The sequence below is a fragment of the Excalfactoria chinensis genome, chromosome Z (assembly GCF_039878825.1).
Source record: "Excalfactoria chinensis isolate bCotChi1 chromosome Z, bCotChi1.hap2, whole genome shotgun sequence".
Lineage (NCBI taxonomy): Eukaryota > Metazoa > Chordata > Aves > Galliformes > Phasianidae > Excalfactoria > Excalfactoria chinensis.
The window spans coordinates 40,172,403-40,187,946 of NC_092857.1; the positions used below are offsets into that span (position 1 = coordinate 40,172,403).

Here is a 15,544-nt window from a genome sequence, read left to right on the forward strand (position 1 = left end):
GGTGGATGGCCAGTGTCACCCTGATCTTCAAAAAGGGCAAGAAGGATGACCCGGGTAATTATAGGCCAGTCAGCCTCACCTCTGTCCCAGGGAAGGTGATGGAACAGCTGGAACAGAGGGAGGTGGTGGAGTCTCCTTCTCTGGAGATATTCAAGACCTGCCTGGACACCTACCTGTGTGACGTGGTGTAGGGAGCCTGCTTTGGCAGGGGGGTTGGACTCGATGATCTCAAGAGGTCCCTTGCAACCCCTACAATTCTGTGATTCTGTGATTCTGTAAATGTCGCTCCAACCTTCAAAGATGTCAAGAAGGAGGCCTAGGGAACTAGGCCAGTCATCCTGACCTTGATCTTTGAGTAGGTGATGGAATAGCTAGTACTAGAAACCATCCAGTTGGAGGCCAGTAAGAAACGGTGTTCTCCAGGGCTCCGTATTGACTCCTGTTCTCTTAATACATTTAGCAACAATGAGAATGAGAGTATTAAGCTGCATCCACAGTAACTTTGCAGACAACAAGAAGTCAAGCAAAAATGTTGATCTGCTTGGGGAATCTTAATGGGCTGGGGAATCTTATTGGGCTGGACCAACGGGCCAAACCAGTTGTTCAACAAGGCTAAAAGCCAGTTACTGAACTTGGGTCACAACCAAGCCAATGCAATGCTACAGACTGGAGGAAGAGTGGCTTTAAAGCTGCCTGGTGGAAAAGGACCTGGATTTGCAGCTTGAGAGGCAGCAGAAATACAAGCCAGCATTGTGCTCAGGTGACCCAGAAAGCCAACACCGTCCTGGCTTGCATCAGAAATAGTGTGGCTATCAGGACTAAGGAGATGACTGCAACCCTGTATTCAACTCTGGTGAGGCCACAATTTGAATACTGTGCTCAGTTTTGGGCATCTCACTAGAAGCAAGACTTCAAGATACTGGAGCATGCTCCAAGAAGGGCCACAAAGACAGCACCAGATCTAGAGGGCAAGTCTTATGAGGAGCAACTGAGGGAACTGGAGTTATTTAGACTAGAGGAAGGGAGGCTTAGGGGAGACATTATTGCTCTCCATAACTACCTCAAAGGAGACTGTGAGGAGATTGAGGCAGGGGTCAGTCTCTTTTCCCAAGGAAAATCAGTAGGACAAGAGGAAATGGCCATAAGTTGCACAAAGGAAGGCGTGGGTTGGATATTAGGAAAAAAGTATTCACTGGAAAGGTTGTAAAGCATTGGAACAGGCTCTCCAAGGAAATGGTTGAGTCATCATCCCTGGATAATATTTAAAAGATTTGTAGATGTAGTGCTTACAGGCATGGTTTAGTGATAGACTTGTCAGTGCCATGCTAATGATTGTATTTGATCATGTTAGAGATCCCTTTCAACATAAGTGATCTTAAAATTCTGTAATTTCCAGGCATACAAAGGAGAAGAAAATCATCAGGAGTCTGGATTCACCAAGGGAAGGTCATGTCACACCAACCCACCAAGTTTATATGATGAAATGATCAGACTAGTAGATGAGGGGAGAAAAGCTGTTGTTTTCCTGTTTCTATGATGAAGTGACCGGACTAGTAGATGAGGGGAGAAAAGCTGTTGTTTTCCTGGACTTCAGTAAGGCCTATGACACCGTCCCACATAAGATCCTAATAGATAAGCTGTTGAAATATGAGCTGGATATGAGTAGCAGTGAAGTGGATCAAAAACTGTTCAGTTCCCTCTGTGTCTTGGCATTTCTGATCCCATCTCTATAGGTCCAGAAAGCACCCCACTGCTCTTCCCAGGCCATACTGATACCTTTTATTCTATTGTTTTTCATTCAGAAGCAATTTCACGTGTCTATTTATTTCACTTATTTTGTTTCTCTTGCATCTCAGTAAAAGATTTAACGTAGTACATAGTACTTTTATGAACATGCTTTCATGAATTCCATATTAAAAACTGCAATTCCATATAGCAAACAAGGAATAGAAGGGTGCAAAATGTATTATTTTTCTCTTCAAATTAAATATTCATAGTAGACAAGTGAAATACACCACAAGTAAACTAGAGCCTACCTTGGAAAGACCAGAGACAACTGAAACACCACCATAGTTCACACTAAACTTCTCTTAAAATCTTTGAGGAAAAGTGGAATGAAATCAAGAAAGCAAACAAACAAAAAGAAAAAAGAAAAAAAAAAAAGAAGAAAAACTGAATAATCTGATAATGCTTAGAATATAGCAATACTATTGGATAACACTGCATTCTGGTTCAAGTATTGAGAGACCAACCAGAGGTGAAGCACTGCAGGATCTGGTGCTCACCAATGCAGAGGCGATCATTAAAGGCATTAAGATTGGAGGCAGCCTAGGCTGCAGTGAGCATGTCCTGGTTGAGTTTGTGATCTTGAGGAATGTGGGCCAGGGTAAGAGTGGGGTCAGGACACTGGACTTTGGGAGAGCAAACTTTGGGCTTTTTCCTATTCTCTGTTAAGGAGCTGTTGTATGAAATCTCCTGGAAAGGTGTTCTTAGGGACAAAGGAGTGGAGAAAAGATGGCTACTCTTCAAGGATGCGTTTCTGAGAGCACAAGAGCTTCCTGCCCCTCAGAATAAGAAAGCGGGCAGGGGAGGCAGGACACTGGCACAGCTTGGCAAGGACCTGCAGGTCAAACAAGTGCATGCCACCTGGGGAGAATATGGGGGTGCTGCCTGGACTTGCAGAGAGGGGATTAGGAAAGCCAAGGCACAGATGGAACTGAACTTGGTGAAGCGTGTTAAAAACAAGAAGGGATTCTATAGGTATGTTAGCCAGAAGAGGCAGGCCAAAGAGAGCATGCCTCCTTTGGTAACTGAGAAAGGAGAACTGGCTACAACAGATAATGGTGAAAGCTGAGGTACTAAATGAGTTTTCTGTTTCATTCTTCACTGGCAGCCAGGATTCTTGTATTTCTTGTGTCCGTGAAGCTCACATCCCCGGGCCCAGAGGGAACTGGGGAAGTAAATCTCACCCTCCTCCCCCTCTCCCCACCTTCCACTCATAAGGGCAGAGCAATTCTGAGACCACCTCATGAGACCGAATGTGTACATGTCTATGAGGCCAGACAACATGCATCCAAGTGTCCCAAGTTGATGTGGTTACTGAACCACTCTCCATCATATCTGAAAAATCGTGGCTGTTGAGTGATGTCCCCGGGGACTGGAAAAAGGAAACATCACTCCCATTTACAAGAAAGTGAGGAAGGAGGACCCAGGGAACTACAGGCTGCTGCTGAGCTTCACATCTGTACCTGGGAAGATGGTGGAAAAGGACCTCCTGGAAGACATGTTAAGGCACATGTGGGATGAGCAGGCGATCTGAGACGGCCAGTGTATCTTTATGAAGGGAGGCTTATGCCCGACCAATCTTCTGGCCTTCTATGATGGTGTGACGACACTGGTGGACAAAGGGAAGGTGACTGATGCCATCTGGCTAGATTTGTGAAAGGCCTTTGACATGGTCCCCCACCGCATCCTTATCTCTCAATTGAAGAGATACAGATTTGAGGGGTAGACTGTTTGGTGGGTAAGGAGTTGGTTGGAAGAATGTAGACAGAGGGTTGTGCTGAATGACACTGTGTCCAGGTGGAGGCCGGTGACGTGCAGTGTCCCACAGGGGTCTGTTTTTAGACCAGTGTTCATCACCATTTTCATCAGTAACATCAATGACTGCCTCAGCAAGTTTGCCAGTGTCACCAAGCTGAATGGTGTGGTTGACACATTAGAAGAAAGGGATGGCATGCAGAAAGACCTCAACAAACTCAAAAGGTCAACCTTATGAGGTTCAACAGAGCAAAGTGTGTTGCACTTGAATCAGAGTAATCCGAGATACATATACAGACTGGGAGAAGAACTCCTCGACAGTAGCTCTGCAGAGAAGGACCTGAAGGTCCTGCTGGATGAAAAACTGAATGTGAGCCAGCAGTGTGCTCTTGCAGCTCGGAAGGCCAATGGTATCCTGGACTCCATTAGAAGAGGGGTGGTCAGCAGGGACTGGGAGGTGATTGTCCCCCTCTACTCCGCCCTTGAGTGGCCCCATCTGGATTACTGCATCCAGGTCTGAAGCTCCCAGTACAGAAAAGACGAGGAGCTGTTGGAGAGGGCCTGGAGGGGGGCCACAAAGATGATGATAGGACCGAAGCACCTCCCCTGTGAGGACAGGCTGAGGGAGCTGGGCTTGTTCAGCCTGAAGAAGAGAAGGCTGCAAGGAGATCTCATTGCAGACTTCCAGTATTTAAAAGGGGATTATGAAAACGAGGGCAATCAACTTATTACTTTTTATATAACTTATTAGATAATAACTTATTATTATGGGTAGATAGTGATAGGACAAGGGAGAGTGGTTTTAAGCTCAGGAGGGGAAGGTTTAGACTAGATGTCAGGGGACATTCTTTAAAGAGGGAATGGTGAGGTGCTGGAGCAGGCTGCCCAGTGACGATGCGGATGCTCCCTCCCTGGAGGTGTTCAAGACCAGGTTGGATGGGGTCCTGGGCAGCCTGTTCTAGTACCAGACCTGGAGCTTGGTGGTCCTGCCTGTGACAGGGTGGTTGCAACTGGATGATCCCTGGGGTCTCTTCCAACCCAAGCCATTCTGTGATTCTATGATTCTGTGATAACATTAATGAATTTAATTAAAAAGAATGACAGGATTGTTGACTTACTTCTCTAATGAGCTTTTTTCTAATCTTTCTTTCTCTTTTTTCTGACGTTCTCTGTTCTTCTTGACTCGAGCCTCCCAGAGTCCTCTTATGAGAGAAAAGTCAAATATTATCACCTGATGCCCCATACTGTTGACATCAAGCTTCTCCTGCAAGAACAAGCCATCATGAACACTTAATGCGAGCATTAAGGAAAAAATAAGGAACAGAACCATCATGTTTCATTAAACTTACCTGGGAGAAATAGAATGCAAAATAATGTTAGCATAATGTGCTGTCTGCCTTATATATTTTTTCTAGGGTTTTGTGCCCACGGTGATCAGTGTAACATAGAAGGGATTTCTATACAAAATCAACTACAGATTAGAGCTAACTGTTGAATTTTCTGGAGCCCTTGCACTTTTCTCTTTCAAAAATAAAGACGCAGGTGCAAAGAGTTACTAATCTGTAACTAACTAATTAATTAACTAATTAACTAATCTGAAAATAATTTGAACGACTTAGTGGTTTTTTTGCAATCTATGTAACTAGCATTGTAAGAACCAACAAATTATTTATTAATCAGAAATTGTGCACTTCGGGTTCCCACCATATTGATCTTTATGCATCCACATTAATCCTGACACACAATAATTGTGTCCATAAACATACCCTTATCTGTGAAAGGTGTTAAAACACCTACCCTATAATATACAGTGAAAGATCAACCACTGTTGAAGTAAGTTAGTGTTTGTGAACACATGATTCCCATTTATATGGACATGCAGAGTTTCCTTCCAGCAGTTCAGGGTATCAAAGTATTGGGTTCTGAGACCATCTTTTAACGTGCAGTTGAAAACTGTACTGAACTAGAGGTTAGTTCATCAATCTTTCTCTGTTGAATTGCAAATGGTATCCTGGGCTGCAAATGGTATCCTGGGCTCCATCAGGAGAGGGGTGGCCAGTAGGGATAGGGAGGTGATTATCCCTCTCTACTCGGCTCTTGTGAGGCCTGATCTGGAATACTGTGTCCAGCTATGGAGCCCTCAGTACAAGAAAGAAAGACATAGAGCTGTTGGAGAGGGTCCAGAGGAGGGCCACAAGGATGGTCAGGGAGCTGGAGCACCTGCTCTGTGAGGACAGGCTGAGTGAGCTGGGCTTGTTCAGCCTGGAGAAAAGAAGGCTGCGGGGTGACCTCATTGCAGCCTTCCAGTACCTGAATGTTACCTATAATCAGGAGAGCTATAAACACCTTCTATGTCACTAACACAAGTACAGATACACATTTTAATAACTAAAGCAGCACTCCCTTAGTCTCTTGCATGGAATCACTGGTTAGAATGCAGGCCTCGCAACACTTTATTTATTTATTTTTTTATTATTATACCACTCATGAGCTTAAAAAATTAAAAAAAAAAAAAAGATATTTTCAAGGTTTCTGCTATTATGTTTTTCTCAGACCTTCTGAGATCACTTTCTTTTCCTGGCTCTAAGTCCTTCAGCTGGGGCTATTTATTATATGTCTTTCTGTTATAATACTGAGGAAGAAGGGGGAAATATTCTCCCCTCTGCATTTTTCCTCCTGTAATTTCATATCTGCCTCTTTTTTCTTCACCTCTCTTTAATACATAACACATAAAGGAATAATATATTCTGAGCCAGAAAACACCCTCATGTCCTCTGGAAGACACACACTGTGCATTAAAACAAATTTTGCGGGCCTACACCAAGAAGAAAGGTTCCTGCCTGTCTGCCTTATTTGTCATCATTGTAAGACTACTCCAAATGCTGGCACAGAGTTATTGGCAAGAGACTGATATTTCTGTAAGATAAAGTCTTCTTTACCTTAGTATGGTTTTATATGTACTATCTTTGCTGTTGATAAAGGTTGTTCCTATTTACAAGCACTAAAAAATTACGCAAAAAATGTTTGTAGCTTATCTGGTACTGGCTGCAGAAAATAGTTTGTAGGTATAAACTAGTTTTTTTTTGACTAAGATGTTCTAATTAGATATGAATACTCTTATTTCATTAAGGAAATAATGATCTGAAGATTTCAATAATTTAGGCCTCCGTCCCATTTTCATTTGACTGTCTACAAAACTAAAACCATACATACCTTCTTTTACTTAGTTACCAAAATGTTAACATTTTCATTCTTTAATTTGTTCAACAGTCTTGTTCACTTGAGACATTTTATTTTAGATAATCATTATAGGAGACCTGCTGTAATCTTACGAATATAACTGCCTGGGGGAAATTTGGGTGAACATGTCTCCTAGTAAAACTGCAAATAATTTCTTAGGAAATAAGCTGACTCACACAGTATGTATTTCAGAATGATCAAGTCATTTATCCCACAAGAATTCAAATAATTCAAGAGAACCTGACATTTGGATAGCATCTGAACGTGTTTGTTTGTTTCTTCATGTGTTTATTATCAAGGAAAGATTAAATTACAGAAATATGCTATGACTGAAAGAACAGTAGAAATGGTGACAATGTTCAGGGTTTACAAACGATAATTTTAAACATGCACAGCTCAGACATGGGTCAGTGATACACTGTGCCACTTTGGGAGAGTGCAGAACAGTAAGCTGCTGTTCCCTTCCTAGTCTTGCTGCTGAACACAACCCTCACACTCTCAGGGCATTATTCTTCACACTAGATTTACGGTAAATTTGTAGCTAAACTCACCAAATATGCAGATTTAATAGTCTGTATTAGGTAAGGGATCAAAGTTGGTTTGTACTTCAGATCACATATTGCATGCATGTGTGGGGAGCATGTAGGCAGGGATCACAGCAGTCCCAGTCTCCCCGGAGGAACTGGTCTGTAGAGATCTCCAAAGTACTGCTACACTGCAGAATTAATATAAGTGGAAAGGGGTAAGCTGCTTCAGGCTGGAGAAAGTCATCCTGACACTTGGACACAATCCCAGATGTTTAGGAAGTTTGAAATGTTCCCTCCTGCTCCCTCAAGAGCACATTCTAAGCCAGCCAGCTCCTAGACAAACAAACACAGACAGTGACACTTCCAAACTACTAATTAGTCCAGCTGTCACTGAAGTAAATTTCAGAGATCGGTGTTTTTGCATATCACAGGCCTTAATCCTAAATGGTCTGATAAATCAAGTTATTTTGGAGTTTTCTACTCATATAATGTAAGCTTTTAAGAACAGAATCACATTAGCTTGTTTCACATACACAAAACAAACAAACAAACAAAAACGCAACCTTTTGCATTGTTTATATACCACAGCTAATAGAGCAAAGAAGATTTCATGTCTAAATGTATTCATTATTCTTCAGGTAGGAATAACTTTGAACATCAATAAATTAAAATGATATATGAATATAGACATGTAAAGGCTGAGCTTGGCTCCTACACATTTTTATTTGTCTTTGTTCAGTTCTGAAGCACAATTATTGACATTTTTCATTAATCAGTTTGTATTCTAGATTTAAGTTAATCAGTCTCACAGATTTTATCACTATGTTCTTCACATCTTGATTTTCAGACAATTTTTCACAAGATTATTCATTAATTAGCTCTTTAATGCTGTATTAATTAGCAGCTGAAATACAATATTCCTTATACTTTCTCAACTCTTGAGGCACAAATATGTTTGCCATCAAGCATGATAGATGTTACATTTGCAAGGCAATTTATTACAGATGTACTTCCCTTGCTCTTCAGTGAGCAAACTAATTATTCAAAGCAATTGTTCCACTGAAATAACAAAACACTGGACTGATGTCTGTGACACAAATTCCTTCTTTATTTTTTCATGGAGCATTACTGAGGAGAAATATATTACTCATAAGATTAAGAGGTGTCTGACGTATTTGAAATGGAGTTATATTTTAAGCCATTTCTTGGCAAAGGAATGCCAGTGAGCTCAAAACTGTATTACATATTTTGAAAGGTTCTTGAATCTACAAACATAGCTGTAGTCAGCAGGTGGAAATAATTGTCATAGGTAAACCTGGGAAAGCCTGAGTCTGTCCAATTATTAGAGATCCCTCACTTCATTATTTACAAAGATCCACTACAAATAAGGATACAGTGAACAAAATATGGAGGCTTTCATGTACAATTGGATGGTCTTAATTAACCAGAAACCTGAGAGAAGGTTTCTCAGAGACCAGAAACCTCAGGTTTCTCAGATTTATTCTATGTCATCAGGTCTTTTAGCAACACCTAATTGACTTATTCTCATTCATCATAACCATAATGGACTGCAGCCAACCCAGGAAATGGAGCTGCTATTGTTACCTTTCATGTACAGGGAACAGCCCATGGAGTTATCTGTATGGATGATAATTTCATAAATACTATTTCAGACTGCTTTTTCTAATTGAGAATAGCCACAGAATGGAGAATAACAAATTTGTATATGATGTCCTTTTGTTCTGTGTCCATTTTCCATACAGTGATCTAACAAGAATCCTGTACTACCTTCTGCATTTCCCCTTGCAGAAGCAAAGCAACAACCCATGACTTAGCTTTTTAGTCATTTTTCATTTACTCATATGGTGAGTAAAATGCTCATAGCCATTTCCTAAACACTTAAATTCCTTTATGTAAGATGATAAGCAAAAACAATTTAGGTAGGAGAAGATGGTGCTTTTAACTACTTCAGTAGCCAGCTTAAATGGCTCAAACTCTGACTCACATCCAAAAGTTAACAGCTGTACTCTCTCTCTCCTCACTGACCAAAGCTATATCTTTAGACTTTCCCAACAAAGTTTCCAAAGCCTTTGGATAGGAGGCACATGTGACAAAGACAGATGGGAATCCTTCTTGTAATAGTTCTTCATCCTCATCCCCTGTCTGAGAAGAGCAAAGTGGATAAAACTCCAATAGGATCTACCACTTTGGTGAATAGATTTTATACTATTAAGTTATCCTTTTAAGTTAGCTGCTTGCTGACTTAACTGTTACTAAGAAAATTAGTCAGTACCTTAGCCTTGAGAGTTTACATATCAGTAACTGACAGAACTAAATACTCAGCAACAACAATGACAACATTTAACTTTAAATGATAGGTATTGCTCACAAATGATTTAGCAGATTACATTTTCTATACCATGTTAGATTAGCTGCAGGTGGCCTTCAGAAACAGAACCTCTATAAGTCTTTATAAGTTCCACTCTAACTTTTGACAGACAACAAAGATAAATGACCGACCTCTCCAAGCATTTTTTTTATTGAAAATCACTCTCACATCAGCATATGTCCTTGAGATGTAATAGCAAGGTTTTATTCCAGCTGAGTCATGAAGTCAGCAAGTGGCTGGAAGTCTTGAAAACCTCCTTAAATTATAAAGTTTGGATTTGTCACAGATGTAAATCTACTTAGAGAAACAACATATGGTATGAGTCTTATCATCTTTATAGGCATCTCGCAAATACATCATTTCGGATTAATGATCTACATATCTGTTTTATATCCCATACATATTAGCATTTAAAAATCCACAATACAGTAGCAGCAGCAAAGACCTGATAAAGACATTTCAGTTTCACTGTTTCCTAACTTGACCCCACACATCTAAAGAAACACAATAACCAGCAAAATTGTCACTTACCTGCAACTAAAGAAAACTAGTGTCCAGATCTCTTGCGAGTACTCTGGTTATTTAATTTAGGACACAGAGGTTGTTTATAGCAGCAACACAGCTCATGACTAGCTAAATTTATTTGAAACCCACGGCGTGACTAGCCCTCCAGATGTACTAATATGCTATATTTATAAAGTGATTACATGATCAGAGGCTGTATAGCAGAGACATGAAGAGGATAAAATATCTACACTGCATGACTTGACAGAGGACAAGAAACAGCAGTGTAAAGAGAGCAGCATCTCACTTGCACCCAGGGACGTATGACAGAGCTAATGATACTCATGCTTATGTATTTTCCTTGGGAAAGGACAAAACAATAAAAGTACACTGTATTCCTCTGAGATACTCTCTTCTTCCCCATGTCCACACAAGTGTGATAGATTGAACAGACAGACTGCATCATGGTGCAGTTGTCTTGAGTGAATGATTTATAGCAAATACTGGTTTTACTTGCACTTTTTTTTTTTTTTTTTTTATGCTTAATGCTCAGTATGGGTGTCTGTATTCCTATGAGTGTTGCCTCTGAAATAAATATAACGCTGGTGCATAATGTTTCTCAGGATGCTCTGAGGACTACCAATTCCCTTAGGGTTTCTCAGGGGTTACTGGGGCTGAGGCTTCTCATAGCGGTGGCCTGGCAGGACCTGGCAGACAGGCTAGTCACATCTCACCAGACAGAAGCAGGACAGCAGAGGGCTGCACCAGCACCAGGCACAAGGATGAAAATGGGACTGAGGGAGTTGGACTCGATGATCTCTAAGGTCCCTTCCAACTCGCACGATACTATGATACCATGATATGATACTATGCTGCTAGTCACACTGTGTTTCCTAAGATGTAAAGACAAGGTCTTATTAAAAATACTGTAGGTTTTTTTCCTTGAGCTGAAAGAAATTAGAGTTCCTATCTGGCCAAGCTCAAATGTGATGCTTGTTAAAGGGAATGAGAACTTTATCACTGGCTTGAGAAAAAGGAAGGCTCCTTGCAAGAAATTTTCCTGTCTTTTTAATTCACAGAATCACAGAATCACACAGAATCACAGAATGGCCCAGGTTGGAAGGGACCTCAAGGATCATGAAGCCCCAACCCCCCTGCCTGGCAGGGCCACCAAACTTCCATGTTTACTAGATCAGGTTGCCCGGGGCCCCATCCAACCTGGCTTTGAACACCTCCAGGGATGGGGCATCCACAACGTCCCTGGGCAGCCTGTTCCAGGACCTCACCACGCTCCTAGAAAAGAACTTCCCCCTAACATCCAACCAATTTCTTCCCTCTTTCAACTTTAAAACCATTTCCCCTTGTCCTACTACTATTGACCCTTTCAAAGAGTTTACACGTCTCCTGATTATAGGTAACATTCAGGTACTGGAAGGCTGCAGTGAGGTCACCCCGCAGCCTTCTTTTCTCCAGGCTGAACAAGCCCAGCTCACTCAGCCTGTCCTCACAGGGCAGGTGCTCCAGCTCCCTGACCATCCTTGTGGCCCTCCTCTGGACCCTCTCCAACAGCTCTATGTCTTTCTTTCTTGTACTGAGGGCTCCATAGCTGGACACAGTATTCCAGATCAGGCCTCACAAGAGCCGAGTAGAGAGGGATAATCACCTCCCTATCCCTACTGGCCACCCCTCTCCTGATGGAGCCCAGGATACCATTTGCAATTCAACAGAGAAAGATTGATGAACTAACCTCTAGTTCAGTACAGTTTTCAACTGCACGTTAAAAGATGGTCTCAGAACCCAATACTTTGATACCCTGAACTGCTGGAAGGAAACTCTGCATGTCCATATAAATGGGAATCATGTGTTCACAAACACTAACTTACTTCAACAGTGGTTGATCTTTCACTGTATATTATAGGGTAGGTGTTTTAACACCTTTCACAGATAAGGGTATGTTTATGGACACAATTATTGTGTGTCAGGATTAATGTGGATGCATAAAGATCAATATGGTGGGAACCCGAAGTGCACAATTTCTGATTAATAAATAATTTGTTGGTTCTTACAATGCTAGTTACATAGATTGCAAAAAAACCACTAAGTCGTTCAAATTATTTTCAGATTAGTTAATTAGTTAATTAATTAGTTAGTTACAGATTAGTAACTCTTTGCACCTGCGTCTTTATTTTTGAAAGAGAAAAGTGCAAGGGCTCCAGAAAATTCAACAGTTAGCTCTAATCTGTAGTTGATTTTGTATAGAAATCCCTTCTATGCTACACTGATCACCGTGGGCACAAAACCCTAGAAAAAATATATAAGGCAGACAGCACATTATGCTAACATTATTTTGCATTCTATTTCTCCCAGGTAAGTTTAATGAAACATGATGGTTCTGTTCCTTATTTTTTCCTTAATGCTCGCATTAAGTGTTCATGATGGCTTGTTCTTGCAGGAGAAGCTTGATGTCAACAGTATGGGGCATCAGGTGATAATATTTGACTTTTCTCTCATAAGAGGACTCTGGGAGGCTCGAGTCAAGAAGAACAGAGAACGTCAGAAAAAAGAGAAAGAAAGATTAGAAAAAAGCTCATTAGAGAAGTAAGTCAACAATCCTGTCATTCTTTTTAATTAAATTCATTAATGTTATCACAGAATCATAGAATCACAGAATGGCTTGGGTTGGAAGAGACCCCAGGGATCATCCAGTTGCAACCACCCTGTCACAGGCAGGACCACCAAGCTCCAGGTCTGGTACTAGAACAGGCTGCCCAGGACCCCATCCAACCTGGTCTTGAACACCTCCAAGGAGGGAGCATCCGCATCGTCACTGGGCAGCCTGCTCCAGCACCTCACCATTCCCTCTATAAAGAATGTCCCCTGACATCTAGTCTAAACCTTCCCCTCCTGAGCTTAAAACCATTCTCCCTTGTCCTATCACTATCTACCCATAATAATAAGTTATTATCTAATAAGTTATATAAAAAGTAATAAGTTGATTGCCCTCGTTTTCATAATCCCCTTTTAAATACTGGAAGTCTGCAATGAGATCTCCTTGCAGCCTTCTCTTCTTCAGGCTGAACAAGCCCAGCTCCCTCAGCCTGTCCTCACAGGGGAGGTGCTTCGGTCCTATCATCATCTTTGTGGCCCCCCTCCAGGCCCTCTCCAACAGCTCCTCGTCTTTTCTGTACTGGGAGCCTCAGACCTGGATGCAGTAATCCAGATGGGGCCACTCAAGGGCGGAGTAGAGGGGGACAATCACCTCCCAGTCCCTGCTGACCACCCCTCTTCTAATGGAGTCCAGGATACCATTGGCCTTCCGAGCTGCAAGAGCACACTGCTGGCTCACATTCAGTTTTTCATCCAGCAGGACCTTCAGGTCCTTCTCTGCAGAGCTACTGTCGAGGAGTTCTTCTCCCAGTCTGTATATGTATCTCGGATTACTCTGATTCAAGTGCAACACACTTTGCTCTGTTGAACCTCATAAGGTTGACCTTTTGAGTTTGTTGAGGTCTTTCTGCATGCCGTCCCTTTCTTCTAATGTGTCAACCACACCATTCAGCTTGGTGACACTGGCAAACTTGCTGAGGCAGTCATTGATGTTACTGATGAAAATGGTGATGAACACTGGTCTAAAAACAGACCCCTGTGGGACACTGCACGTCACTGGCCTCCACCTGGACACAGTGTCATTCAGCACAACCCTCTGTCTACATTCTTCCAACCAACTCCTTACCCACCAAACAGTCTGCTCCTCAAATCTGTATCTCTTCAATTGAGAGATAAGGATGCGGTGGGGGACCATGTCAAAGGCCTTTCATAAATCTAGCCAGATGGCATCAGTCACCTTCCCTTTGTCCACCAGTGTCGTCACACCATCATAGAAGGCCAGAAGATTGGTCGGGCATAAGCCTCCCTTCGTAAAGATACACTGGCTGTCTCAGATCACTGCTCATCCCACATGTGCCTTAACATGTCTTCCAGGAGGTCCTTTTCCATCATCTTCCCAGGTACAGATGTGAAGCTCAGCAGTAGCCTGTAGTTCCCTGGGTCCTCCTTCCTCACTTTCTTGTAAATGGGAGTGATGTTTCCTTTTTCCAGTCCCCGGGGACATCACTCAACAGCCACGATTTTTCAGATATGATGGAGAGTGGTTCAGTAACCACATCAACTTAGGACACTTGGATGCATGTTGTCTGGCCTCATAGACATGTACACATTCGGTCTCATGAGGTGGTCTCAGAATTGCTCTGCCCTTATGGGTGGAAGGTGGGGAGAGGGGGAGGAGGGTGAGATTTACTTCCCCAGTTCCCCCTGGGCCCGGGGATGTGAGCTTCACGGACACAAGAAATACAAGAATCCTGGCTGCCAGTGAAGAATGAAACAGAAAACTCATTTAGTACCTCAGCTTTCACCATATCTGTTGTAGCCAGTTCTCCTTTCTCAGTTACCAAAGGAGGCATGCTCTCTTTGGCCTGCCTCTTCTGGCTAACATACCTATAGAATCCCTTCTTGTTTTTAACACGCTTCACCAAGTTCAGTTCCATCTGTGCCTTGGATAGAGCTACTGTCGAGGAGTTCTTCTCCCAGTCTGTATATGTATCTCAGATTACTCTGACTTGGAGTCTTTTTTGGCAAGCTCGGGACATGGGTAAGCTTTCCTTTCATTTTCAATTATCCCTCTCTAACAGAATAATCTTTTCAGCCTAACTTTTTTGTATGCTTATTGATTATACATTTGTATACTTAGCTGGGAAGTATTGGTAATGGTTGGACTGGATGATCTTCTAGGTCTTTTCTAACCTTGATTATTCTGTGATTCTGTGATACTCATTGATTATACACTTTGCTAGCACAGTTTTAACTCTGCTGTCAAACAAGTGCTTCAGCAGGACTGATATGTTGGTTTTGTTTGTTTGTTTGTTTGTTTTTGTGAAGTTTCATAGCCCTGCTGAAAAAAAACTGCCCGTGCTACTGGGCACTTCACTGGGGAATCTTGTTGACATCGAGGTGAGCCTTCTAGATCCACAAGTCACAAGTTCTCAAGTGATTTGGGAATAATACGCTCTCAGAGGACCACAGAATATCTCAGGAATTGTCCCTGGTGTTTTATGAATGTTTAAAAAAATCATTTCAGCTTGTTGAGGCCATCTGTCCAGGGGTGAATAACTCTCCAGTAAATGTGCAATGACCTTAAAATCATGAGAGGAAGATCATTTAAGTGTTCCTGAAGGATTTTGCAGGCACTCAGGAGAAGAAATACTGCACTTAAAGTCAAGAGCTGTACAGGGGTTTACAGATTTAACCAATTTTTTGGGGCAGACTACAAGGTTTTGAGTGGTTGAAT

The 15,544-nt window shown here is 42.0% G+C and overlaps 2 protein-coding genes across 2 annotated transcripts in view; one reads left to right on the forward strand and one right to left on the reverse strand.

Annotated features, from left to right (window-relative positions):
• The window catches only part of LRRC2 (leucine rich repeat containing 2), a 46,912-nt gene extending 36,594 nt beyond the window's left edge, over positions 1-10,318 (reverse strand). The window contains exons 1-2 of the mRNA XM_072359628.1: positions 10,228-10,318; positions 4,659-4,804 (exon numbers count right to left, since the gene is read on the reverse strand). Of these exons, the coding sequence (XP_072215729.1) occupies positions 4,659-4,783 (125 nt within the window). The 5' untranslated portion in view covers positions 4,784-4,804; positions 10,228-10,318. The remainder of the gene's footprint in view (positions 1-4,658; positions 4,805-10,227) is intronic.
• The window catches only part of LOC140264124 (cryptic protein), a 92,573-nt gene that overhangs the window by 43,956 nt on the left and 33,073 nt on the right, over positions 1-15,544 (forward strand). The window contains exon 2 of the mRNA XM_072359629.1: positions 12,653-12,798. Coding sequence (XP_072215730.1) covers positions 12,674-12,798 — 125 coding nt within the window. The 5' untranslated portion in view covers positions 12,653-12,673. The remainder of the gene's footprint in view (positions 1-12,652; positions 12,799-15,544) is intronic.